This window comes from Eumetopias jubatus, unplaced genomic scaffold (assembly GCF_037043125.1).
Source record: "Eumetopias jubatus isolate StellerSeaLion01/CBP00866 unplaced genomic scaffold, mEumJub1_p1.0 scaffold_4, whole genome shotgun sequence".
NCBI lineage: Eukaryota > Metazoa > Chordata > Mammalia > Carnivora > Otariidae > Eumetopias > Eumetopias jubatus.
Window position 1 is genome coordinate 61839240 of NW_028274810.1, and position 27545 is coordinate 61866784.

The window sequence follows — 27545 nt, forward strand, 5'->3', positions numbered from 1 at the left end:
ATACATAATTTGTTGCTCATTAACTGCGAGATCTGTCAGGGCTGCCCCAGAAGCCATGTGGTCCTGGAGTCATGTGTCTGCTAAATGGCTTCAGCCTGGCCCTGTCCTTGAAAATACGCAATTGCTGTTCTGCGGTGGAAATCGTTTTTAATAACGATAGAAATACAGCTGATCCCCAATTTATGATGGTTTGAGTTACGATCTTTCAACTTTACGACGGTGTGCAAGCAATATGCATTCAGTAGAAGCCATACTTTGATTTTCAATTTTGATTTTTTTTTTCGTGGGCTAAGGATCCACAGTACGTGCTTTCTCGTGATGCTGGGCAGCAGCAGTGAGCCGCACCTCCCAGTCAAGCCGTGCGATCGCGAGGGTAAACAGCCTTTCTGTACCCACGCAACCATTCTCTTTTTCACCTTCAGTGCAGTATCCAATAAATTACCTGCGCTATTGTACACTTAATGCTTTATGGTAGTTGATCGTGCCCAACTGTAAGATAATGTCCGTGTTCGGAGCGTGTTTAAGGTAGGCTAGGTGAAGCTATGATGTTCAGGAGGTTAAGCGTATTCAGTGCATCTTTCACTTAAGATATTTTCCACTTAGGATGCGTTTATCAGGATGTAACCCCACCGTAAGTCGAGGAAGATCTGTAACAAAAAATTCTGTCGATATAGTCTGTTGTGTGTCTTTGAACTATCTGGGCTCTACTTCGGCTCTGTCACTTAGAAGCCTCAATTCCTTCAGCTAAGTGCCTGTCCCTCAGTGCCTTACCATCCTCAGCTGTACAATGGGTATAAGTTCTTCACAGAGTCACAGATCAAATGAAACTGTAAATTACGAAAGAAATGTACAAGGTTACTGCTGTTAATAGCTTTGTTATTAGGAATTTGAGATGCCATGATATTTTAGTCTAAAGGTTTTTGGGTTACTTGAATTTTTTAAAAAGTTGAGCTTTATTTCTGCTATTTACTATTGGCCGTCTTTACCTCTTTCCCCTCCTGTGAGAGCAGGAAGCATTTTAACTGGCGGTTTGCTGGGTGCAGGCCTGTGACACTGAAACCAAAGTTTTAAGAATGAAGGGATGTTAGAGCTGAAAGGTGTCCTTGAGTTGTAATCCAAACCTTTCTCCCTGAAGTGGCCGAAGCAGAGAGGTGACTCGCCTGAGATTAATCAGTAAATTCATGTACGAGATGCTGGTTGGCAGTGAAATGCCACGTGTTCTTTTTCAGCATCAAAGAGGAAGTCAGGCTCAAGCCAAGTCAGTTTAGAGTTTCTTAATTTGTGGCCGTGACACATCAAGGGACTCAGGAACCATCCAAGGGCAGGGACTGTGCATGGGGCCTTGGTTCTGTCCTGTAGCCGTGGCATCATCTCTGAGGAAGTACTGTCCTCTGCTTTTGCTTATTACCTTTGCTTGGTGGGGAGGCCAGTGGTGGACGTAGCACAGGAGAGTTGAAAATGAATGTCATTGCAATTATGAAGTGATAAATTACAGGGTTGAGCGCCCTCATTTTGCAAATGGAGACACTGGCTTATCTCAGATTCACTCAGTGAGTAGGGACTTGAACCCTGGCCACTGCCTCCGAGTGGAGTGGCTGTGTCCCTGCCTCCAAAGTCATGTGAGCATGATTTATAAATAAAGAAGAAAGAGCATGATGGTGGTAGTGAACATCTGGAACTTGTTAGCCTGTAAGGTTACACAGGGTAAAAGTATAAACAGGTTCAAAGGGGAATTAGACCAGCAATGGTAGGAAAGAATGCTGGGTGGGGAGCTAGAACACCTGGGTCCAATCTTTCCTTGTGAGTTAATTTGGACCTCAGTTTCTTCCATGTATAATGGACCCTTTCATTTCTGACGTGCTATGCTTCTCAGGTTTTAATCTCTGCAACATGTTATCAAAGGGCTTTTGGCAATATTTAGAGGATATTTCCAGTTTTGTAATAAAACAACTATGAAGACTACGGTCCTGCTTTCATTCATTCATTCATTCATTCATTCATTCAACCAGTAATGTCTGAGCACATCTGTGAGATCAGGTGCTCTCCCAGAGAATGGCTAAGCCAGGACTGCGCTGGACTGGTCTTTGACCATCTCTCTGTAACGTAGAATCACACTCAGTGCAATCTGGGAACCAAAGCGTGGCTCTTAGAAATGATCAAGTATATTTATAAACACAGAATCGCTGTATACACGTTAGCAGTGCTGGTGGCTGTTCTCACTCCCACACCTGCTGGTCCCTGGGCATCCCCCCGCTGCACTTGGGAGCCCTTGAGAACTTGGACCAGACCCCATGCCTTGACCCCTTCCCCAGCTATAAAACAATATAGCTTTGAAAAGGAGTGCCTGGATATGTCCGTCTATTACTTCCCTCACGGTTGGGAACATGATCTGCGCTCCCTGAAAGAGCAAGTGTGGCTCATCACCCTGCCCTGTGAGAAACTGTAAAAGGAGCTCTGTGGTACGTGATGAGTTGACTGTTGCTGTCCCTGGACTGTGGTTGCCATCAGGAAGTGGCCAGGGCTGTGTGATGGAGTTAAGACAAGGGCAGCAGGCTGTGTGGTTGGGCGTGACCAGAGCCCTCTGCCGTGTAGGCATCACGGGCAGTGGCCTTATGGAGAACAAGCTGGACCCCTGGTCTTACTGTAAAACCGGGCAGTTTGGGTTGAGCTGCTTCCCCTGTCTGAGCTTCAGCCACACCTGTCTCATGGCTGTTGTCAGGATTTCATGAAATAAAGCCTATAGGAGCGATCCCCGATATGCAGTGGGTAAACAGTAACTGGTGGCTTTTCTTTTCCCAGACTTGAGAAGCCTCCCCTAAGTGTTAGGAGTGAACACGGTAGGATGGGGGAAGGGTGTGAAAGCCGAGACTCACTGGCTATCCTCTAGGATTGAGGAGATGGGAGACAATGGCTGCAGACTTGGAAATTTGCAAACACCAAAGGGCATGATGTTACAAGTTCCTTGGTTTGTAGGCCAGTGTTCTCATCACAGCATTCTTCTCAGAAGGAAAAACGAAAGAATCACTTTATGTGACCCAGGTCATTTCTCATCCATGTTACCAGATTTAAACCAACGACTTGGCAAGGGCGTGTGCAGCCTCCTTTCATGGAGAAGGAAACCAGAGCTTGGAGAGGTTGTCATGGCTAAGCGACACCAGGCAGGTGGCAGAGCCGGGACTCAAACCCAAGACATGGTCTTGGGCATTCACCTTCCTATAGAAACCCCTACCATGGCTCAGTGTTGACACAAGGCTGGTGATCCCTGACTCTGAAGCCCAGTATCCTGAGATTGGCTCAGATCCTCTGACGTTCTGGCCACCAAGCCTTAACCATGGCCTTGATTGTTCATCTAATCTTTTTTCCTATATCTGGGTCTTTATTTGTCTCTTTCTTTGTTAAAAATAATACATATAACTGTTATATATAACATACATATATATATTTTTTTAAAGATTTTATTTATTAGAGAGAGAGAGAGAGAGAGAGCACAAGCAGGGAGAGTGGGAGAGGGAGAAGCAGGCTCCCCGCCAAGCAGGGAGCCTGACACGGGACTCGATCCCAGGACCCTGAGATCATGACCCGAGCCACAACCAACTGAGCCACCCAGGAGCCCCAACGTATATATATATTTTTTTAAATATTATATGTTTATGTATAAATATTTTTGATTGTATATTTTTGTTTTTACAAAGTTACCATATGGCCATGTGGGACTTTTTCAAAAAGGGAAAAATGGCCATGTTAGCAGTCCTGTATTTCCTCCCATGCATATTTCTGTCCATATATTTCTCAAACAGAAAATTGAGATTTTCTTTTTTTTTTTTAAGATTTTATTTGAGAGACAGAGTGAGCGTGTACATGAGGGGGAGGGGCAGAGGGAGAGGGAGAAGCAGGCCCCCTGCTGAGGAGGGAGTCAATTTGGGGCTCAATCCCAGGACTCTGGAATTATGACCTGAGCCAAAGGCAGATGCTTAACCAACTGAGCCACCCAGGCGTGCCGCAAATTGAGATTTTCTATATTATAGCCTGCCATTATATAGTGAACATTCTCTTATGTCACTAAATATCCTTTACCACCTCCGCTTGGATGACAGGCCTCGATACTGCCTAATTCCCCTGTTGGTTTCCTTTCAGATCATCACTGGGGAGTTCTACCGTATCTATTACCTGAAGGAGAAGTCCCGGTCAACGATTCAAAACCCCTATGTGGCTGCCCTCTATAAGCAGGTGGGCTGCTTCCTCTTCGGCTGTGCCATCAGCCAGTCCTTCACAGACATTGCCAAAGTCTCCATAGGGCGCCTGCGTCCTCACTTCCTGAGTGTCTGCAACGCTGATTTCAGCCAGATCAACTGCTCCGAGGGCTACATTGAAAACTACAAATGCAGAGGTGACGACAGCAAAGTCCAGGAGGCCAGGTGAGTCACCGCCTACCATAGCCACAGTGTGCACGCTCCGGATACAGGCAGTTCAGGGAACACTACATGAGGTGCCAAGCTCAGTGCTGAGCTTTGGTTTCAAGGGGTGAATAAGGCATAGTCCCCATTCTTAAGGAACTCAGGGTCAAATGATTTAGATACATAGATAAATAAGCAGTTACGGTAGAACACTGGTAAGTCCATCCATCTATCCATCCATCCATCCATCCATCCATCCATCCATTCTTTTGCTTACTCACGCATCCACGGGTGCCTGCTAGGTTCTAGACAGTGTGTCCAAAGCATGACAAATGATGCAAAACCACACAAGATAGTGCTGCTGTCAAGGTCACAGTCTAGGGAGGGAAGACAGACAGGCAAATAAGTGTCAGGAGTGTGAATATGGCCCTTACATGGCCCTCTCTTGCTCTTGCAGGAAGTCCTTCTTCTCTGGCCACGCCTCCTTCTCCATGTACACTATGCTGTATTTGGTGGTAAGTACCTTCCTTCTGATTCCAAGCCCCAGCTTAAATCTCTTCTGTGCAGAAAGCCCTTGGGATGGTTAGGGATAGACTTCATTGTGAAATCCTTGAAAGAGAAGTTAGCTAGAAAAATGAGGTTCTGTTTTGAGCTCTGCCATAGCATCAGTGAGAAGTTGTTTTATTTTCTAGGTGTTTCCCATCTTTCAAATAAAATTAATATTTATCGTGGCTGTTTGATAAGGATTGTGCACCCATTTTGAAGTTAAAAAGTGACAAAGACACTCATTATCACGCTTTATGGTAACAAGCCCTGTTTTCTGAACATCAATTTAACTCAGTTGACCCTTCCAGGCACCCTAGGTTATAAGTAATATTATCTCTTTTGTGGGAAAGGATTACTAAGTAAGGCTCGGAGAGTTCAAGTGAACTGTCAGAATTTACACGGACACTAGCACTATTGCTCACATCTAAGCCCTGTCATCAAATTCCTTGTGGTGTTCACCATGCCAGCCCTCCTCCATTCCCTACTGAGGGAAAGGCTTTAAAAATTATCATTATCTGATAACTTAGAGTGATTTCAAGTGTGACAGAAAAATTCTGCCTCCGTGAGCACACGTGATCTCATAATAACATGGTGAGGCACGACACGTGTATCCCTGCTGCTGGGATCCAGAGACCAAAGCCCCGGGAGTCTAAGCAGTGTGATGGGGGTGGGGGGGGGGGTCCCTCAGCTAGTGGTGGGGCCATGATCTGAACCCCTGTGTCACCCCTCCCATGGCCATGTCTGTTCTGACTTCCTAAAGGCGCTGGGACAGTGTAGATCCACCTCTCCAGCTGCAGCACAGAGGGCGGCTGGTCTGTTTCTTTTTGTGAGTTACATACGGTCCCCTGCCTTTCCTCTCCCCTTGAATGAGGTCCCTGTGCCAAGGCACTTCCTGCTTTCGGCCCCTTTGATGAAGAGCAAGAAGGCGCAGAGAGGTCAGACGTAGCTCAGGGGATCGTAAGCTGTTTGCAGAGAGAACGTTTTGATTTTGACTTACTTAAAAAACATAATTAGGATTTGGAAAAACTAGCAGAAGGGTTTTGTTTTGTTTTGTTTTCCCTTGCAGTCCTTTCCAAGCCCGGAGGCCTCCGGGCTTCCCATTACCTGGGATCCAGAGCTGAAAGGTGGGCTCTGAAAAGCCTCAAGCGGGGATTTTATTTATTCACAAATCGCGTGCCCCTCCCTTCTTCGTTTGTTGTTATTGTTTTGCTTTTGCTTTGCTTTTAGAAAGCTAATTTAACGAAGATACTTAGTTTCCTATTTCATTTTTTTATAGTTTACCTGGGTCTGGAAGCAATTTTACAAATGTGATTTCGGTGTTTTGCAAAGGTGCTTGGAGGAGTGGGTCTGTGTTCATTTTTCTCCCATTCCTTCATTTTCCAAGAGAAGAATACTGGGTAATTTTGAAACCCACTCTGTGCACTGTATGCTCTACAGCCGCCAAAAAGATAAAGGTGCTGACCTGTTTCTGGTGCCTTCTGTGTACCAGGCAGGCACTGGGGCAAGTTCACACCACAGCATTTGGTTCTCTCAGTAACTCGATGAGATGCATTTTGATTACCTCGTTTTCAGCTGGAAACCAACCAACCAACCCGAATCTTAAGAATTTTGGTAATAAAAGTTCCATCTCCTGTAAAAGGGAGAAAATGGATTTGAAGGCTCGTCTTGATGACACCAGGATCACTGTCTGTTCTTTTCGTGGTACTGCTCTTCAAAACACAAAAACAACCCCACCAGGATAAACTTAAAAGAATATAAGTTCCCAGGGTGCCTGGGTGGCTCAGTTGGTCAAGCCGGGGTCCTGGGATCGAGCCCCTGCATCGGGCTCCCTGCTCAGTGGGGAGCCTGCTTCTCCCTCTGCTTGCTGCTCCCCTGCTCATGCTCGCTCTCCCTCTCTCTCTCTGTGTCAAAATAAATAAAATCTTAGAAAAAAACAAAACAAAACAGAATATAAGTTCCCAACCCTAATTTCCATTTCCCCTAACGGCAACCTGCCTTTCTTCAGATCTGCTTTAATGGAGGACCTGCCCGCTCGCCCCCACCCCCACGACCACCTCCTACCAGCGGTGATTACAGCCAGAGACTTCCTCTGCAGGGGTGAGGAGTGAGGGGTAGATTCGGACCGAACGTCTGTTCGCATCTTTGAGGGAGATAAAAATTATAGTGCCTGTATGTTTCTGGAAAGAAGGAAGGGAAGGAGGCAGGGGAAGAGGGTGGGAGGAAGAGAAGAGCCTCCTTAGTCCTCCATCGCCCTAGCATCTTAACTGCACACGCACACACAGCTGTGCACACACCATACACTGGAGAAGCCTTGCAAATGCACACATTTTAACATGCACAACTCACGGATACCCATATATACAACATATAAACATAGGGCTCTATTTTTAGCTCTCAGGTTATCGTGCCCTGAAACAACCCCTGAGGCTAGATTCCAGGGAGGACAGTGCTCTTCGGCAGGCTGGCTTCTACGTGATGCTACGCAGAGATCTCAACCCTCTGAATGTCCAATGTGCAAAGCTTCTTTAGAGCACCGTTGCTGCCTGTCAGGGTCTGTGGGAAATGCTGCACTCAGAGCAGCCCCCGGCCCGTTCCCCAGTGCTTCTCTGTGGAGCTTCAGGAAGTGGAGGTGGGCGGAGGGGACCCTGGCCTCCCCCAGTGCAGCTTCCCTGGGGGCCTTGAGGAAAATCACCTTTGAACCAGTTGGGTGTAGCATTGATGGCATTTGCCCTCAGGGTCTGGCAGACCTGGATGATTCCGCCACCTCATGACTAGCTCTGGAACCTGGGGTTGCTTACTTAGCTTTCCCGCCTCAGAGTTACTCCTCTGTCAAGTGGAGACAGTCATGTCTCTTTTGCAGGATTGCTGCTACTTTTCATCTCTAGACCCCACTTTCTTCATCTGTCAGATGAAAGAGTGGAGTTAGATGGTATCTACTTATTTCTCAATCTCTGCGGTTCTATTTGAAGGAAGTTTGAACTACCCCAAGCGGTACAAGAAAAGATGGGAAGCCGTCAGAGACAAACTTATGCCCTCGTTATCTTGGCGTTCAAAAGGGGGCGGGCGGGAAGCACCAGCCCCCACTACTCTAGGCCTGTCGGCAACATCTGCATCTGAAGCCTCCCGTGGCTCTGAAGGACACTCCACGTTAGGTTTTCATTTGTAAAATGGTTAGCTTGGAAAAACCATGCCCCAAACACCAAATTATCTCCGGGCATAGAAGCTTACAGATGAGGTTAAGGCATGTTAGCGATTAATGCAGATGCTAATAAGAAAAACCCACAGCAGATAAAAGCATGCGTGCTGCTTTTCTAGCCCTGAGTCCTGGCCTAAGCCCCAGAGAACCACATCTGGACCAGCCTTGTGCCTCCACGGTCAGGGATCGAGGATGACTTGGCTTTCTGGGTAAAATGCCAACACCCGCACAGGCCCCGGTCTGTGGGGCCTACCTGGTGTTGTCTGTTGTGCCAGGCACTCTGCTACCTCCCAGGGCTACTAACGTGAATCAGCCCTGGGCCCGGCCCTCAAGGAGCTCAACGTGGGTTCAAAACTCGGAATATCAGCACATATTTAACGGGTGACTGTGATAGACCAAGCAGCACTCTAGGGGTGGGGATGTAGACATTGGGAAGTCATGGGCACAGGCCTTGGGGTGCTCAGTCTAGGGGAGCAAGTAGACGATGACAGCAGTTTGGTACACTGTGCAGGGGGTGGGGCGGGGCAGGTGTAGGTCCTTATGGAAACTTAGAGTCGTGGCACCTAAGCCAGCCTGGGGTGGAGGGTGGCGGAAGCTGGGGAAGGCTGCCAGTAGGGTGACGATGGGCAGATTGGAAGAACCGCCTATGTGCAGGTGAAAAGGAGGGCGGTGATTTGCAAGCTGCAGGTTTTCAGTTTAGTCCAGCTGTGGTGGCCAGTAGGAAGCAAGGAGTGGAGGGTGCAGTGAGAGCTGAGAGGACTTTCAGGATCAGCCGCCCCAGCCCCTCCTCCTGCAGCTCACATCAGGCAGCAGCTGGTTGGTGGCCAGGCCTCTCCTTTGCCACCACGCCTCCCTCCCGGAACGAGCACCTTGCCCCCCTGCCTTCTTCAGGGTGCTTTGTCAGAGAAGCCTTCCCTGGCCCCTCCTGTGATACTCCCTAAGTCCCTTTGCAGCCTTATTCCCGCCCCCCACCCAGTTTCTCACCGTCTGACGTCTATATTCATTTCTCTACCAGATAAATTGTAAGCTTCGTGAGGAGGGATGCTTTTGTCTCTTGATTCACCACTGTATCCCACCATCCTACACAGGGTCTGACACTTAGTTAAGTATGCAGTGAATATTTGATGAGTGAGTGAGTGAATGAATGAATGACTCAATCGCAGGTCTTCTACATCCCCAAGCCATGCTCCTTCCCATTCTGGTCAGAATTGTGTTCATCCCTCATCCCTGAATTGATCGATCGAAAAGGACCTGGGTGGTGTAGGGAGGGCCTTTGCCGCCTCTTTGCCGAACTCTTGATGTATTGACTCTTTACTGGGGTGCCCGGGGGGACTGTTTATGTGTCAAAGGGTTTGTCGGATACCAAGGAAACGGGGAAGTGGCTGTCCTCTGACAGCCATGTTCCCTGGCCTGTGGTTGTTAGTCATTGAGGTTTTGTTCAGCATGGTTAGAATCCTGGAGCGGTGGGGTTGGTGTGCCCACGAGACATGCCCACAGATCCTGGGAGTGTCTGGTGAACCCCCTGCAGGGACAAGATTGTGGTTTCTATGGGGAATAAGCCACCATATCAGATGTAGATGTTTTCCCTTGTCTTTCCCCTCGCCTGTATCCATCCATCATCCATCCGCCCATCTGTCTGTCCATCCATCCATCTGGCAGTTTCTGAGCCAGCCCTTGTGTGAGCACCCGGGGACACCAAACAACTTCCTATTTGTCGTGGAAAGCCTAAAAAGTAAATAGTCTCAGAACAGGTGGATGAGGTCTCCAACTCAGGTGGACTGAGGCACAGGGCCCCGCGGGGAGGGCTGCTAACTCCACTCTGAGGGGTACTGACTGCACAGTTCACAGGTTCTCCTTAGCTTACAATCGGGGCAGAGATTCTAATGCTCTCACTCTTAGAAAAGCTACACACTTGCATTTTAGATGCGGGCCTTACAAAAGCATGTGACAGATGGATTCCAGGAGCACGCGCACCCAGACATCCCCTGCAGGCTGTCCTGTAGTCCACGACAGTCCCGTAGTCCCCTCACATTGCTTTTCTCCTCAGGCAGAATACCAGTAAGACCAATACTTTGTGTGCAGAGCACTAATTCCCTCCAAAGGAAGCCAGGTTCTGTGATTAGAGCTCATACTTAGAAAAAGACACATCTTACTCAGGGTAAAACATGGCTCTCTGTTACCTTGAGCAAGTGACATGGCCTTTTGGCTTTGATCTCTTCCATCTGTAAAATGGGCACAGTGGTGTCTACCCAACAGGATGGTTGGATAATTGCAGGTAAGGTCATGCAAAGCGCCTAGAACAGTGTCTGGAACAGTGCTCAACAAACTGGTAGTTTCTTTTTCTCCCCCTGATCATGATAGAAAACAAGAGCCGATTCCCTCCTGAAGGGGGAGAAAAGTTGGCTAAAAATTCTTCTTTTGTCCTGAAAGCAGTTGAATAACTTCCCAGAGAGAAATTCCAGTTCTGCCCCACGTAGACGAGACACCAGGCACATGAACCAGAACCAAGCGTGAGCCATGGCGGAGATGAGAAAAGAGAGAAAGTTCCTCCCTGTGGGTGTCAGTGATCTGGACAGACTTCCCGGGAGAGAGCAGGCAGGGACATAAGGAAGGACAAAAGCCTCCTTTTCACTCTGAGCAGAGCAGTCCCAAGAGCAATGGAAATGAAGAGGACAGTAGGGACCTGTTTCGCCAGTATGCAAATCATGTAATGAAACACAAATGACTTAGCAAGAACCCGGTGTGACTCACCCCACATCTGACTTTGCTGGTTCAGACCAGAGGAGCCAGCCTGAGTTCAGCCAGACCTCTCCAAAGAGGTTTTGTTGGAATTCCACAGGACCCCAGTTTTGAAGCTAGGACCAGGAAGGAGGAGAGAACTCCATTTATGGAGTGAGTTCCATGTGCTGGGGACTTTCACATACATCCTTTTGGGGATGGGGGCTCATGGGCGGACACGAAGCTTTCTGTTGTAAACTTCCTGTCTATAGTCAGCCGTTTTATTTCAGCAATTGGAAGAAACATCTTAGTACAAGAACGAGATTTCATTTTTAATTTTGATATTCTTTTTTTTTTTCAGGGAGGGAGTTAACTTTATAAGTGTGTCTTTCACAATTTTGAGCAGAATAGATGCTTGCGACAGGTGTTTATTTTTTATTTTATTTTTTTTTAAAGATTTTATTTATTTATTTGACAGAGAGACACAGCGAAAGAGGGAACACAAGCAGGGGGAGTGGGAGAGGGAGAAGCAGGCTTCCCGCTGAGCAGGGAGCCCGATGCGGGGCTCGATCCCAGGACCCTGAGATCATGACCTGAGCTGAAGGCAGACACCCAACGACTGAGCCACTCAGGCGCCCCTGTGTTTATTTTTTAAATGAACGAATCTCATTACATAAGAGAAAGCAGAACTTCAGAGAAGCAGGGTGACATCCTACAGATGGCATGGAGCAGAGAAAAGATTCAAATTTAGTTTTGCTCTGATTAAATCAGACCCTTTTCTGCAATGTCACACTGATGCTTAGAAGTGGATTCTGCCAGCCCAGAGACCTTCAGGCAGATGGGGAAGTAAAGACAGATAAGTCAGGACTGCAGGGCTGTTGACCTCTGTGAGAGGTCAAGGCAACTCAGCCTTTCTGGTTTTGTCCAGCTCTGCTTAGCTCTTTCCTAACCACCCTTTGCAGGATGCCTAGGACTTTTCCTGAGGCCCTGCAGAAATTCTGACTCCAGGCAAGTCTCCTTACTATTTGGTCCAGGACAAGGGCCGCAGTATAGTTGTGGTCCGGAGCGTGACTTTCTCCTGTGCAATGGGAACGAATGCAGTCTCCTGCCCCTTGTCCTGTCCCCAGGTGCAGGTTTCCAAGGGAGCAGGGTGCTCCAGAAAGTTATCTCCGGTCATAGTGAGGCCCAAGCCTCTGGTACGGAGAGCCTCACAAGAACTGAGCTATGAACCAGCAAAAGCCAATCCATTTAGCAGTAGGATTGGTGGGGCATGGAAGGACTTACCAGATCCTTTGGTCAACCTCAAAGCCTATTGCGACCAGCTTCTCAGATCAGAAGTAGGCACGATGTGGAAGGTCATTGTGCAATCTTTTGCTTTAGTAATCTTGTTTTGGTGAAATCAAGCACAGTCAATGAGTAAATCTCATTCACCAAGGCAAAGGGTGATACAGATTTCCTAAGAGCACCTTGAATGCCCAGTCCTGTGAGTCTCATTTGATCCTGGCAACCCCGAGAAAGAGATACTCTTGTACCTGTTTCCCAGATGAGAAGTTGAGGGACCACCCACTTAGGAAGTGATAGAGTCAGGGCTGCTTCCCCCCCCCCCGCCCCCGCCAAATTCATGCTACTCTTGCTCTGCTCCCCCCTGAAGCCCCAGCTGCAGACGCCAAGGTCAGTCCTGAGACCTTGACCTGGATCAACGTGTTGGTTGCTGATGGGTAGTGAGGAGCAAGCTTCAGCGTGCTGCTGGCCGTTCCATATCTGACGGCTTCTGCGGCGCATTCTTTGCCCGTGGCCCCTGCTCCGTTCTCATTCATAAGCACTCCCTTCCTGAAGCTCTCCTGGTGACTGGTCTCTTCCTCCCTCCTCAAGGTCCTCTCCTGTATTTATTTTTTTTCTTTTCTTAAGCTCCAGCCTTTAGTATCTGAGTCAGTGGAAGGGGAGATGTGTGCCATGTCCGGTTGGGAAACCCACCCTTCCTCTGCCCCACCCTGATTTCCAAGGCCCATGACCTAAACTCAGCGCGGGGTGGCGGGGCGGGGGGGGGGGGGGATTTCAAACAAGCCTTTTCTGAGGATCTGCAGATTATTGTATTTGTGAGAAGACCTAAGGTTCAGTGAGATTTTTCTGATGAGCACCTGGTGTTCTTTCTGTCCCCGACCCGGCCCTTGCGTGCTGCCAAAATGCTGGAGGAAGGCCAGATTATGGTAGGCACAATGCAAACAGGCTGTCGCTTTTGCCCCGAGACTTGTGTTAAGCGGGAGCTACGCCAGCGTCCTCCCATCCCCGCTCCTGGAAGGAGAGGATCTTTTGATTCACGATTGCAGAATCCACTGCTGGCTCATTTCTGCACAAACGAGGGGTAGCCTTTGACCTACAGGTTATTTTTTACAGTACTGAGGGCCTTGCTTAAAATCATTTTAATTTTTCACCATCTGCTTACAGTAATGTTTCCCAATTGTGATTCAATAGATAGATACTCTGTAAACGTCATGTATTGTCAGTAGTAAAATTAAGGATTTCCTATAGAGCATTTACCATCTTTGGTTAAAAGACCGTTAGTGTTCCATGGAGTATGGTTTGAGAAAGACTGACCTGCTAAGTAAAAGCCAGGTTCCTTAGTTTGATATCCACACCCTTCCTGAGCCCCCCTTTGCCTCTGTAGCCCTGTGGTTATCAGTTCCCCCACCCCCACCCTGAAGAGCTGTACTGAAAGCTGTGAGGTTCTCCAGAACTCTGGCTTCTTTCTAGGCCATTGCTCTGCCTGGAATACACACCCCTCACTGCTGTCCCCTCAACTCCTAGCAAATGCAGATTCATCTTTAGGACTCAAGTCACGTGCCTGTTCCCCTGTGACTGACCTTGGTTCCCCAATTTTCTTCGTAATTCCTAGGAAACCTGTAAGTGCCCTTGCTTGTTTTCATGGATTCCCCCAATGAATGAACGCTCTGTAGGGCAGGAATTACAGCTTCCCATTTCTGTGTCCTTAGCATCTGTTGGAGTGCCTGGCTTATTTGTTGGTTGGTTGGTTTTCTGGCTAGTTGTACAGCTTTGGCCTTTTAGATGATTTTTAGCATAATTTCTTTCAAGTCTTTTCCTCCAGATCTTTTTAGGACGTCCCTAGGAATCTGATGGGATTTATGTATCAACTTTAGGAGCTTTTAAGTTGAATGTTTATAAATAAAAATTCTAGCTGTCTGTTCAACTTGTCCTTTATGTCCCTTACTTCATACAGGGTCCCATGTAGTTCTTGGTAAGCTAATTACTGTTTATAGAATCACGTCGGCTGCTGTGAGGATTTTACCTCTTCTTGTAGATTTTTAACCGGTTATGTTTTACATGGGAGAAACTGTTGACCTTTATCGCTTGTTTAGCAGCCAACATCAGTGCATTCTTTATTATTATTTTTCATTTGTTATTCTTAGATTGCCCAAGAATGCATTCATAGACTTTCATAATGATTATAAAGTTGTCTGCTGTTGTGTAGGCCTAGGTTTGGAAATCGTCTTCCAGGTAGTTTGAGGAGTCAGTGCTACGCAGTCTTCCCCCTAGCTAGTCGCTTGACATGTGACCTGGGGCAAGTTTCTTCCCCTCTCAAACCCTAAATGTCTTCATCAGTAAAGTGAGCAAGGTGGACATCTAAGATCTCTTCCAGCTGCAATGTTTTATGAGCCGTGATTAGCAAGGGTGGCTCCGGAAATTTCCACTTGTCTTTCGCCTCAGGACCAGTCACTGACTTGCTCCTTCCTGTCCGCCAGAAGGAAGGTGTCCCTTTGTCTCAGGAAGGGCTGAGGCCTGCCTCTGCCTCTGTCCCAGGTCTATCTTCCAGCCATCAGCTCCTCCCCTCCGCTCTCTTCCCCTTTCTCCTGGTCTCCCCCAGTGCCTGCCTTTGATTGGTCGTCGGAAGTTCCCCTTGTCCAGTTGCCTTTTCCCCCTCCTTTCCCAAGTTCCCACAGGAACCTGGGAAGTAGGTTGTGCCCAGAGGTTAGAACGGAAACTGCAGCAAGATAATTCTGAGGGACAATGCTCAGTTGACGTCATTTCAACTTCTTTGCTTCTGCCAGAGGTGGTTTTTTTTTTTTCTTCTTCCATTTTTCTTCAGGTTACTCTTCTACTCCACCCAGCCCAGTGTCTGTCAGCCTCTGTGTGAAAGCGCTCCGGCATTGTCTGGTTGGTTTATGTGTTTCCTTATATTCGAACGCAAAAATCCGTAGTTGGGAGTGGTGACTTAGAAACGTGTTCTTTGGTAAAGGTGCTTTCTGTTGAAGCAGAAACATCCCCTTGGGACTATCACGAGAACCTCTCCTGTTGATCCTGCATTTTATTTCTAAGAAGGTCCTAAGCAGCACGTAGTGTAGGGATGGTGCTGCCCTGATCTCCAGGGAAACACACAAATGCAGTGCATGAGTTGTCATGGATTGCAGAAAAGAAACCTTTACTCCCCTGGTTACTATGCTTTCGTTTGTTTCAATCATGAAGAAGATAAAAGGGAACGCACGTTTATGAAGTGTCTAGAATGTGCCAGGCAGTGGGCTCTAAGGCATTCCTCAGCTCTTCTCATTTTTCTAATTTTTTTTTTTTTTTTTAATATGGGGACTAAGGCTCCAGGTTTAAGTAACTGACTTGAGGTCATATCCAGGTTGAATGCTCTTTGTGCACCATGCCACCGACGGTCCAGATGGTTCCATTTAGTGGAAATGGAGTGGGGGCGGACCTGGTGTTCTAATGCACTTAGTTTCTGTTCCTTTTCTCTCCTCTCTCCAGCTGTACCTGCAGGCCCGCTTCACTTGGCGAGGGGCCCGCCTGCTCCGGCCCCTCCTGCAGTTCACCCTGATCATGATGGCCTTCTACACGGGACTGTCGCGTGTGTCCGACCACAAGCACCATCCCAGCGATGTGCTGGCAGGATTTGCTCAAGGAGCCCTGGTGGCCTGCTGCATAGTGAGTAGCATCTTGTTCTCAGTCCACAAGCAAAGCCCCGGACACCCTGGATGGCTTGCTTGTTCCATGTTTCCAGCTCAGCAACCAAAGCTAGCGAGCTCTCGATCCTTTTCTCTGCCCGGTGTATCAGAGGTCACCCCACCCCAGGGCCCCTTCAGTAAAAGGACAGTACTTTCTGTTTCCATCCAGCCTGTGAGTTTTCCTTCAGAATCTGAAAGTCCTCTTCTCTCTAATCACTGCTCATAAAACATTGCAGCTGGAAGAGTTCTTAGATGTCCACCTTGCTCACTTTACTGGTGAGGACATTTAGGGTTTGAGAGGGGAAGTAGCTTGCCCCAGGTCACATGTCAAGTGACTAGCGGAGTCTGGGTCTCTGACTCATCTGGTGCTCACATGCTGCTTTGGTGGACACTTAAATTCACTAGAACTCGGCTTCTTGGGAAACTTCTACCCTAACCACTGTGACCCTTAGGGTGACTTGGTCAGACTCTAAACCTGGTGTTGGCTAGAAAAGAGGGGCTTAGGTCAAGGCTAAGCCATCCCCTGGCTAGCCCGAAGGGCCTTGTCCATCAAGAGAAGGGCCTAGAGAATGGCTTTGGGATGGGCCAGGTTCTCATTTGCCCCAGGTAACCGGGTTACCCTTTTCTCACACTTCATCCCTGACTCTCAGTGAGTGCGGCATAAGGCATCTCACCTCCCTGAGCCTCCATCTCCTCAAGAATCTCTGTTTTACTTGCCTGTGAAAAGTTCTGAGGGGCTTATTCAGCAACCGTGAGGAGCACCTGCTCTGATCCTGTGCCTCCCTGGGCCCCACTCAGGGGAGCTCACGCCAGGCCCGTGGGAATCCCAGAGCACAGTAATGGCTGGATGTTTAGGCACCCCACACATGGGCTGTGTTGTTTGTTTAATCCTTGTCCCACTGACTATAGGACTCCTGAACAATCCAGAGATCTAGACGCACCCTCGGCCTTTCCTCCCTTCTAAGCCTAACTGCGGCCCCATGTCTCCCAACGATAGCCTCTCGCACTCCTTCTAATGGCATTTGTCACCCTGTGCTGACGTAGCAGATGTGTGTCTCCCTTGAGACTGTAAAGTTCCCCCGGGGACAGGGACCATAGGTGACGTACGTGTTGCTCTCCCTGTCTCACCAGCGCCTCTCAGGCAGTCTAGCTCAGAGTAAGTAAATGTGTGTTTTAATCAACAAAAAGCGAGAATCAATGGGTGGCTGTCTTCCTTGAGAGCACTGCAAGAGACATTCTTTTGAAGGCGGAGGGATGAGTAAGGCAGGGCCCTTGCTCCCGAGGACATCCCAGTCTGGTTGCTCGCATGGCCGGCCAGCACAGCACTTGGAACACAGAGCATGGCCGGGGCTGGGTGCGGGCTGCGGAGGCAAGGGAGGGGGCGGGGGGCCAGGGCCATCCGAGCGGGCGCCACGGAGAAGGTCGCGTCTGGAGCTTCTTGCCAAGGGACTGCCTGTTTCGATGGCTTTATTCATTCATTTCTTTCTTTCTTTCTTTCTTTCTTCCTTCTTCTTCTTCTTTTTGTTCCAGTCAAGGCCAGGGGGGAGCGAAATTGTGGGAGCAAACCGTTCATGGGGGCACCTGTCACTGGTGACAGCAGGGGTCCGGTGTTTGCAGGGAGAGGTCACCCTTTGCGGACTGGGCCCTTCTGAGCCGTGCTCTCGGCAGGCCATCGGCCCCCTGGCCCGCTGCTGTGTTCCCCTCTCTGTGCTATGCTGCCTTCGTTAGTCTCCTGCACCCCCAGCTGGAAGAGGTGCAGGGCGTCCTTCGTAACCGCCCTCTTGCATACCCCAGAGCACTCTCCGTGTGCAGTGAGACGGTGTCCGGGAGGACCCGGTTGGTTTTCAAGGAGGGAAGCGAGGGGTCTGACTTCTGTCCTGTTTGGCTCTGGCTGACTGTAGCTCAGGATAGGAATTTGGTCCTAGCGTTTGTAAAGCCCCGACTCGGTGCTGGCACCATTTTAGATCATTTACCTACTGGATCCTTTTAGACACACGGAGCCATTTTACAGATGAGGTAACTGAGACTCCAGAGAGATGAGCCAAGGTGTCCAAGGTCAGAACTGGTCAACGGCTGTCCTCACATGACCCCTGACTCCAGAGCTTTGCCCTGTGCACTGGGCAAGGAAGGGTAGTCGCTGGAGCTGAGGGCCAGCCAGGGTTAACCTGAGACAGAACAGCATAGACAACTGCCTAAAGAGCATCATTTAAGGGTGTCACAGGGCCCTTCCCTACCCTTTGGGCTGATCTGGTCGTTGCTTTTGAGTTTTTTGGGTTTTTGTTTGTTTGTTTTAAGTTAAGATTTTATATATTTATTTGACACAGAGAGAGAGAGAGAGAGAGAGAGAGAGAGCACAAGCGGGGGGAGCGGTAGAGGGTGAGGGAGAAGCAGATTCCCTGCTGAGCAGGGAGCCCAGTGTGGGGCTGATGTGTGCCAGGACCCTGGGATCATGACCTGAGCCGAAGTCAGACACTTAACTGACTGAACCACCCAGGAACCCCCATTGCTTCAAGTTTAAAAGCCTGTTTGACAATATAAAGATGGTTTGGAAAGGGTTGATAAATACCTTTCCCTGTTTTTGGCCTACTTAGCTGTGGACACATGAGGGCAGGGGTTTGGTCTTATTTACTATTTTTCTCCAAATGCCTAACAGCTGGCCTAGTACTCAGGAGCTTGTGGTCCTGACAGGCTTGGCATCACAACACGGAGCGATCCCCTTCACAGACACCATCAGAGAGGCCAGGGCAAGACACGGTGGCTAGTCAGCCCAAGAGCTCAAGAGTGCTCAGCATGGAGGAGAGAAGGCAGTGGGTGATTGCCCATCACAAGAGCTGTCATCCTGGCTTTGAATGTGAGGAAGACATGCAAAGCTCAACCCCGGCCCGAGCTGGAAATGGGTCTGGGCAACCCAGAGGCCATGAGAGCACCCTGTGTTCGCCGGGGGAGGGGCCAGGTGGTGGGCCGTGGCCCCACAGGTGGCACAGTGCCTCAGTGCTCTCCTGGAGCTGTGCGGTGGTGGCGTTCGTGGCCTAGGCCAGAGCCCGCGGCCTCTCCTCTATTTGTGTCTTGTGGCAGAAACTTCCCCTCAAGAACCAGGGCTGGCTGTCCCAGCGAATCCCAGGAAAAGCCAAGCACTCCTCTCTGAATGTGGCTGTATGGAGTGGATCCTGAAACACAGAGCACAGGAGCATCTCCTGGGGTTGGTGAGGAGCAGCTGGAGGAGGTAGCACAGGGTGGTACAGGGCCACTGCCCGGGTGCCAAGAACCCCAGAATCCATTTCCCCCTCTGCCTGATCATCTGAGCGGGCTTCCCTGGACTCCCCATCACCTTAACAGAGAAGTAACATTTGCAAACATGTATTGAGAGCTCCGTGTGCTGGCCATGATGATAAGCGCTTTTCACAGATCATCCTCAGTCCCCTGAAAGTCCCATTCTACCCTGTACCCGTGATCATCCTCTCTCAAGAGACGAGGAAGGGACGTGAAGGATGTCATACCACAGAGAGGGTGGAGAAGACAGGGTTGTCCGCAGGTGGTCGACAGAGCCACTGCTGTGAGACCCCAGGGCCTGGTCTCCTCCTCTCTACACGCCTCACCTCCAAGCACACCAGACTTCTCAACATTTCCCACACCCTGAGCTCCTGTTTTAGATGGCGGTCCCCCTTTGATGGAGCATGGCTTCGGTTTCACCCCATCGCTGGTGGAACCTTCTGTGTTTCCCATGTTGTTGCTGCAACAAATTACCTCCAGCCTAGTGGCTTAAAACAACACAGATTTACTTTCTTGCAGTTCTTGAGTTTGGAATTACAAAATAGGTCTCACCGGGCTAAGATTAAGGTGTTGGCAGGCTGTGTTCCTTCTGGAGGCTCGAGGGAGAATTTGTTTCCTTGACTTTTCCAGCTTCTGGAGGCTACCTGCATTCTTTAGCCAATGGCGCCTTCCTCCCTCTTCAGATCTTTCCTTCATTTTCTCTGGCCTCTGCTTCCATCACCACATCTTCTGAGGTTCCAACTCTCTGCCTCCCTCTTAGGGCTCTGGTGACTCATTGGGTCTGTCCAGTGAATCCAGGAGAATCTGCCCATCTTGAGGTCTTTAACTTCATCGCATCTGCAAGTCTATTTGGCCATGGAGGGTGACATAGTGGCAGGTCCTGGGGATTAGGACACAGACATCTTCGGGGGCCATTGTTCACCTGCCAAACCTCCCCCTCCCTCTTCCCTGAAGACAGAATTGTCTGGCTTTCTCCTCCTGCTCCCATGGCCCTTTGCATGGACTTCCTGCTGTGGCCTTCAGCCTGGTTTTATTGTGGTTGACGGCCCAGATGTCCATGTCCCCAGCTAGACGGCCAGTGTCTTAATAGCAGAACCCATGGCTTCACCTTCTGCTGATTCCTTCTCAGGCTTAGTGCAGCGGCCGGCACAATAGGCGCTTGCTGAGCCTTGGTTGAAGAATGAGTGATGAATGAGCTTGTGACCTCAGGCCAGACACTTCCCCTCTGAGCCTAGTTTCCTTATCCGGCGAATGGGTGTTGCAGGCCCCGTAGCTCTGTGACCTTCTCCCACAGAAGTTCAAAGGTGTGGCTGACTTTGTAGCAGCTAAGCTCGACCTCCCTTCTCAGATCGAACCGTCTCCCTGCAGTGCCCGTGAAGGGGACCTCTACACGGGGATGGGGACTTGTCTCTAAGTCCCCGGTGGGTGCAGTGCATCACCCTAGAATGTTGGCTGAGTCACTGCAGAGCCTCAGGCAACAGGCCATGACAGCTTAGCACTTTCACCCAGGTCTGTGGAGAGTAAGTCCTGTCCCAGCAAGCAAATATGTCTAGACAAAAACCACGTGCCAAGCAGGAACCGATTCAGTTTCCTCCCCGCAACTGCTCACTCGCTGAACCCTTTCCAGAGAGGAAAGATGATGGCACTCATCACAAACAGAAAGCCTCTGTGGTGGCATCAGGGACTGAACAGAAACGTGGGCACGTAGGGTTGGATAGGCCTGTGCACTGATGTACTTCTTCATACATGTGAACGGAGGTAGGGAGACCCAGTGGCACATGGACAGACCCAGTAGCACCCAGACTCATAGATGGCCATCCTCTCTCTCTCTCTCTCTCTCTCTCTCTCTCTCTCTCTCTCACCAGCACTGAGAACCACACACACACACACACACACACACACACACACACACACACACACACACACACACACACACACACACACACACACACACACACACACACACGGAGTCATCCCTACCAACACAGCAGCTCTACAGCTGAGCTTACCAGACCCACGCCTGGAGTAACCCAGGGACTCAGACAAGGCAACAAACATCAGTTCATTTCCTGTCTGGTGACAACTTGCCTATCTGGTCACCTCCTCCCTGACCCTCTGGCAGATGGCAAATTACGGGGCAGGGCAGGGCCAGGCCGCCCTTGCCATCGGGTCGGCAGAGGAAGCAGCTGCGCCCGAATGTCATAAACACACAGCAGAGGCTTTCCTGGTTTTCCTCTTCCCTGGGGGTGTAGCCCCGCTAACAGTTGCTCTTCTGTGTGCTGCTGTCTTCCTCCAGGATGTAGGCAAGGGCGAGGGTGTTCTTTGTCTCTGCCCCAGTGAGGTGACCTTGGGAGAAGAGACAAGCAGAATAGGAGTGTGAAGAAGAGCTCCGTGGTGACACCCCTAGAGAGGAAATGGGTGCAGAGAGGGTGTGATACGCTCGAGGACGCACAGGGCAGAGTTGGGACCAGATCCCGGCCCTCTTAATTCTCTCTCACAGGACTACGACCGTGAACTCCAAACATGCTTGGTCTATGCCAGGAATCTGTGAGATCTCCCTCTCTAATGGAAGATTCCCATCTATTTGCACTGGATTTATCCCACTGCTGCCTGGGCACAGGGAAATGGATGAAATGACCTTGTAGGTCTCTTCTGGCCCAGCAAGAGTCTAGCTCTTTGCCCAGTAGGCCCTGGGGCTGAGACCTTGCCTTCTCAGGTGGGTAGGGGTGCCAGGACCGTGGATATGCCTGAGAAAAGGAAGCTAAGGTGGAGACAAGCTTTGGCCCCAACAGATGATGACTGTATCCTCCACCCTCTGCAGTGTCCTTCTCAAATCTCCTTTCTCATTGCACCGCTGAGATGAATGGGATGAATGATGAGGCAGAGACTCCAAAAGGGGAGTCTCACTAGCCATCTGCTAATTAGGCATATTGTGCATGTCACTTCCTCTCAGCCACTGTGTGACGTGTGGAGGATCATACCTCCCATGATCTTTGGATTGAGGATTCAATGAATAAAAGATGCTCATGCTTAGCACGTGCAACACAGATGTAATGTGTGTCATGGGGAAGTACTATATTTTGTCTTAAAGATTTGGAGCTAAGAAGAGTTGGTCCTTAAAGAGCTTTCATGCAGGAGCTTCCCCAGACTTGACCATGATCCATGATAAGAACATTTTCCATCATAACCCAATAGAGGCACCCACACGTAACTGAAACATTTCACCAGATAAGACTTACCCTTACTGTGTGTGATGCATTCTAATATTTTTTATTCAACCTTTAAAGATGCTGGTAGTGACCACCCAGTCAATGGATTTTGTAACTTACTAACTAATGACTTGTGACGTGCAGTTTAAAAAACACTGATCTGGTGAGGACAGCAGGCACACACAAGAGGGGATAGTTAGTTCTTCGTGGGGGTGTTGGAAGGCTAGAGAGAATTTGTCAAGGAGACGGAACCTTGACGAGGGGACATTTTCTATGAGCTACAAAGGAGAAGGAAAGGCATTTCACACAGAAGGAATGTTGCAGTTGCAGGGACACAGGGATGGATGAGAACAGTGAGAATCTGGTGTGTCTTCTGATCCTAGAAAACTTCAAAAGGTAGGACTTCTGGAAGTGAGGGCCCCTGCCTCTTTCCAGCCTCTGTCATGTGTCTCTGTATGGTGTTCCTGAACCCCGGCTCCTGCTGGATAGAGCTGTCCACCCGGTGCACCCCCTTCCCGGAAACCCTCCTTCATCATAACCTAGAAGTGCCTTCCTGGAAGGCCCCTGGGCAGCCACAGATCCCTCTCCTCCTCCAGAACGGCACCCACCGTCTCTACTCTGCTGCTCCGAGCCCTCCTTATTTTTGTGGGACTAACTTCCTCCACATCCCTCGGTAGCAAGGATGGCCGTGAACCATGGTAACTGAGGCAGCATATGAATGACCCTTTATGGGTAGAAAGTGTTTTCACATAAATTCTTCCATGGAAGCCTGACAATAATTATGCGACGGTGAATTTTTAAAAATGTTTGCACACAAGTACAAGGCAGATCCATCAGCTGAAGTCACAAACCTCTTTGCTTTGGATAAATTCAAGCCCCGACAAGAGTGTGGCTTGGCCTGGGTGACACAGCAGGAGCAGTTTGGGGACCAGATCCTGCTGTCTGACTCCGAGCGTGACACTCTTTCCACCCTGTCAAGTTCCCTCGCAGATAGACCAGGAAATCATTCAACAGAGACGCTGGCAAGTTCCCAGTACCAAAAGCCACTGGAGGCCCTTTTTGAGGTGAAAAAGTGATGATTGCAACTGGGTCACTCTCATTTAGTCAAAAGACAGGGCTGCCAAGGATGGCTTTTCTTTAGACAGCACTTACACTTAGGGCATGAGGTTGAGCCAGGTCCCAAGGCTTTCTCCTACAAAGAAAACGATTCCTTTAATCTATGAGTTTGTTTATTATGATAGAGCAGGATGCCAAAAGGAAATCCAGGTGCCAAGGCATGGGGATGTCTGCAAAAGCAGCAGCACAGGGGCGCCTGGCTGGCTCAGTCGGTGGAGCATGTGACTCTTAAATCTCGGGGTTGTAGGTTCAAGCCCCATGTTGGGTAGAGATTACTTAAAAATAAAATCCTAAAAAAAAAAAAACCCAAACCAGCACATGGTCTCTATCCTCACGTGGGGTGGATTCGAATTTATTGAGGGCTACAGTTGCTGGGCTCTGAGTAGTTCATGGGCTTGAGTAGGTCATAGTCTAAAATGGAAATACCGTGTAGCATTATGCCTGAAAGCCTATGCCTAGGGCTAAGACGGAAGGTCATTGAAAGTTGTGTGGGTAGCAAAGAGAAAATACGGGCAGCTTGAGGAAGGTATCACGAAATCCAGGGTACAGATAAAGGAGCTGCTCTCAAAGCAATGACAAGATGTGTAAGACGTTTAGCCATTAAATAGCAGATGTAGGATTTGAGCCCATCTGTTCATGTGCACGTAGTGGCCACTGATGGTTCTCCTCACTTGAGTCTGCATAGCAGATACCTACAGGGCTATTGAAGGCAGACTCCAGGCCACACTTCTAGTAGGTCTCGGGCGGGTCCAGGCCGCTGCTCTATCAAGAGGCCCCCAGCTGATTCTGAAATAGATGATCTGAGGATGACACTCTGAGAAATACCAGAATGGACAACTTGCCATTTTCTTCTGGTTGTAGGATTCCAACATTCTTCGCCTTTTATATTTATCCACCCTGTGCTGGCATCTAAGCTCGGAGTGGGGGTGGGGTGGTGCTTATAAAAATCTCAATGTATGAGGATGCGATTCCTCTTTTCACGGCGTTCACTTACGCATTCTCAGAAGTTGACGCACTCAAGGACTCCAGAAACGTGTAAAGAACAATTTTGTCATCATAATCTACCCTTAACAACATGACCCTCAGAATTCGCTGAGTTGGCCATTCCCAGCAACAGGAGTGGAAACCTGGCGACAGACCAGAATGCTTGTTCCTGGCTGGCTTGGTTCTTGGTGAGCTCCAGCCAGGCAGCACCCCAGCAGCGCTGGACTGTGTGGGCTCCAGGGGGCTGGTGTCTCGAGCCAGAGAGTGCCGGCGACAGGATATCAGAGGCATCTTCCTTTTTGATTGTGCTGACTCATTCCCCGAAATAGCCTCAGAAATTACAGGACTTCAAGATCAGATTCTATCTGTCTTGTGGAAAACTCCCACCTGCATATTGTCTTCCTGTCTGGCTTGACTTCTACCTGTTGGCTTATAATTCTGAATCATTCTTCTTTCCCCTTCTCTGTACTTTTCCTTTTTTCTAGTTCCTTCCCTTGTTTCTTGCCTTCCCCCACAAGGGGCGGGAGAAGAGAAGGGACTTTGTATAGGTAGGCACTGAACGCACAAGCCAGTGACAGTGGATCCCATTTCTTAACCTCTCACTGGGCCCCAGGCACGTTGTCACGCTTGTGCCTTTTGTTACAGCACATCCTTAGAGGAATGCTCGGAGGTGGGTACTGTGTCCCTCATTTAGGTATTTTACTAAAAATGGTAAAGCTTGGATTTGAAGACCAGTCTGTCTTGCTCTAGTGGGCAAAGCTGGTTGCCAGTACACAATGGTCCAGTAAGGATAGTCACCATTTGCAAGGAGACTGTCTGTATGTTTCTAACCTCATAACCGTGAATGGGATTTCTCGCCTAGAATTGCCTTGTTTGCGTGTAGTCTTGCTCTCGGTTGAACGACTCCACTGTCCTGAGGGCTTGGGTCCTCGATACTGCTAGGGGGACCCCAAATATTAGAAGGCAGAGGAAAGCAGAGCTAGAATTTTCTTCCCTGGGTGTGGTTACCCAAGAGTTTTGGTGGGAACGAGTGCACAGATTTCTAGAGTTAAATGCAGAACTGGAAAGGAAAGCATCGCCTCCCCTGCACACATAACCACCTACACACATACACAGCACCTCTGTCAACCGCAGTCCGTTCTCAGTGGTTCAGAAATCTGTGTTGTCTTCCCTTGTGCTAGAGCCAGGCCATGGACTCACCCTCCCCTAGATGCTGCAGGTCCTACCTGGTGCCCTTGCCTTCGGGTTTCCCGCTCTCTTTTAGACTCCTTCTGCCTCTTAGATACGGTCTTCTCAACAGGCTGCTTCCCTGCGACAGCCTTGACAGTGGTTCCTGAGGCCCATGAGGGTAAGGTCCGAATTCCTTAACGTGTCCTGGGAGGCTTCTCAAGATCTGGCTCTCTCCTCTCCAGCCTTACGGACTGCTTGGCCAAAGCCAGACTGAGCTTCCTTCCTGCAGCTCCTGAACGTGCTGTCCTCCCTCACTCCTGTGCCCCTCTGCCTAGAACAACATTCCTGGCATTCAGCACCTGGCTAACTCCCACTTACCTTTATTGAGCTCATCTAATAGACCTCCTTTGGGGGAAGCCTTCTAAAGCCCCCTCCCGTCCCCTTCAGTCTGGGTTAGATGCCACGTTCTCTGGGCTGCTTGAACACCCTGGCTTCCCTCTATCATGATCTTTAACACTGCATTGTAGCTGTCTGTCTGTTTGCCTGGATCTCTTCCTCATTGCCCTGTGAGCTTTTGGAGGACAAAGGACTCTTACGTACACTTATCTTTATAATCTCAGGGCTTGGCACAGAGCAGGTGTTCATTGTGAAAAAGCAGTTTATAAAATGCGAAGAATCGGAGAAATGGAATTGAAGGCAAATGCTTCGGGCAGTGCAAACAAGAACTGTTCTTGTTGCATAGGGTATAGATGTCTGGCTTGCCAACACTGTTGTTTATTATCTACTGTGCCCTTTCCTACACAGAAATCTGTGGACGCGGGGCTGCAGGCTGGGAGCAGTCCCCTAGACATCAGATAGCTACCTCATTTGTATAGTAGACCCTTCCCCGCCTGGGCCTCTGGGTTTTCTTTTTGGGTGGAGATCACCTTCTGCAGGAAATGGAGCTGCCCTCCGAGCAAAGTTTTCACTTTTGCTAGTCCTTTTTGTGTTCTGCTGTTCAAGTGTTAGAAAGACTGAGCCCTGTTTTGAGTCCTGATAGGATCGGGTTTCATGATCCCAAAAAAGTGTTTGTGTGAGCTCAAGCTCATGCTGAAAGCGAAAATGCAGCTTAAAGGGGGATTCTGCTGGACCTCACTCAACTTTTCATCCCGCTGCCCAGTCGCGCACATGCAGGGTATGAGCACATGGTTCCCCTCAAGTCCGGGGGATTTGCCTGTGCCGATAAGATCGAAGGCTAGAGTGCTTGCTTCCAGTAGAGAGGAGTTTAGAAATTCAACAACAAACACCTACTGAGCCCCTCGTGTGGGCAAGGCTCAATGCTAAGTGTTGTGGGTGATGTAGGATCATTAGGGCCCGGATTCCATCCCCAAGAGGCCTCCCATCTAGGAAGAAAAGCTGACAAGCAAGGTTTGGGACACATGAGGAGCGTGGCTTATTCAAGGCCCGTTAGGTCATTCCTTTGGGGCCCAGAGCATCACAGAAAGGAACGTTTTTTATTGAAGTATGTTCCAGACGCAGGTTTAGGTCTCCTCAAGTACATTATTGCCTTGAACCTCGATATTATCCCTGTCTTGCAGCTGGGAAACGGAAACCCTAATATGCAATAGATACGAGCTCAGAAAATTAAACTGGGAAATAAGCCAATAGATTAAGGTGGTGTCAGAATCTTTCTGAAGGGAAGATGTTTGTTAGGGGCTGGGGGCCTGTCCCCTGCTATATTTGTCTTCGGCAGGTGGGATGAAGCTGGGAGAAAGATCTCTGAGAAACGAGAGCAGTAAGAGCCCTTATTTGGTGCGGCCAGCTGCTGGGCAGGAATAAGTGCAGCTGAGAGCCAGCCATGGAGGGCTTGATCAACGCCTTCCTCCGATATAAAGTTAAGGGGGAAGGGGAGGGTGGTTTCCAGGTAGAGGTGGGGACACTGGCTCTGCACCTGTCAGGCAAGACTTGAAAAGTTTAATTGTCTCCACGTTTAACTTTAATC

At 49.3% G+C, this 27545-nt stretch overlaps 1 protein-coding gene across 1 annotated transcript in view; it reads left to right on the forward strand.

The window, feature by feature from the left end:
• Positions 1–27545, forward strand: part of PLPP3 (phospholipid phosphatase 3) — an 82444-nt gene that overhangs the window by 51766 nt on the left and 3133 nt on the right. The window contains exons 3-5 of the mRNA XM_028106843.2: positions 4135–4415; positions 4852–4909; positions 15619–15795. Of these exons, the coding sequence (XP_027962644.1) occupies positions 4135–4415; positions 4852–4909; positions 15619–15795 (516 nt within the window). The remainder of the gene's footprint in view (positions 1–4134; positions 4416–4851; positions 4910–15618; positions 15796–27545) is intronic.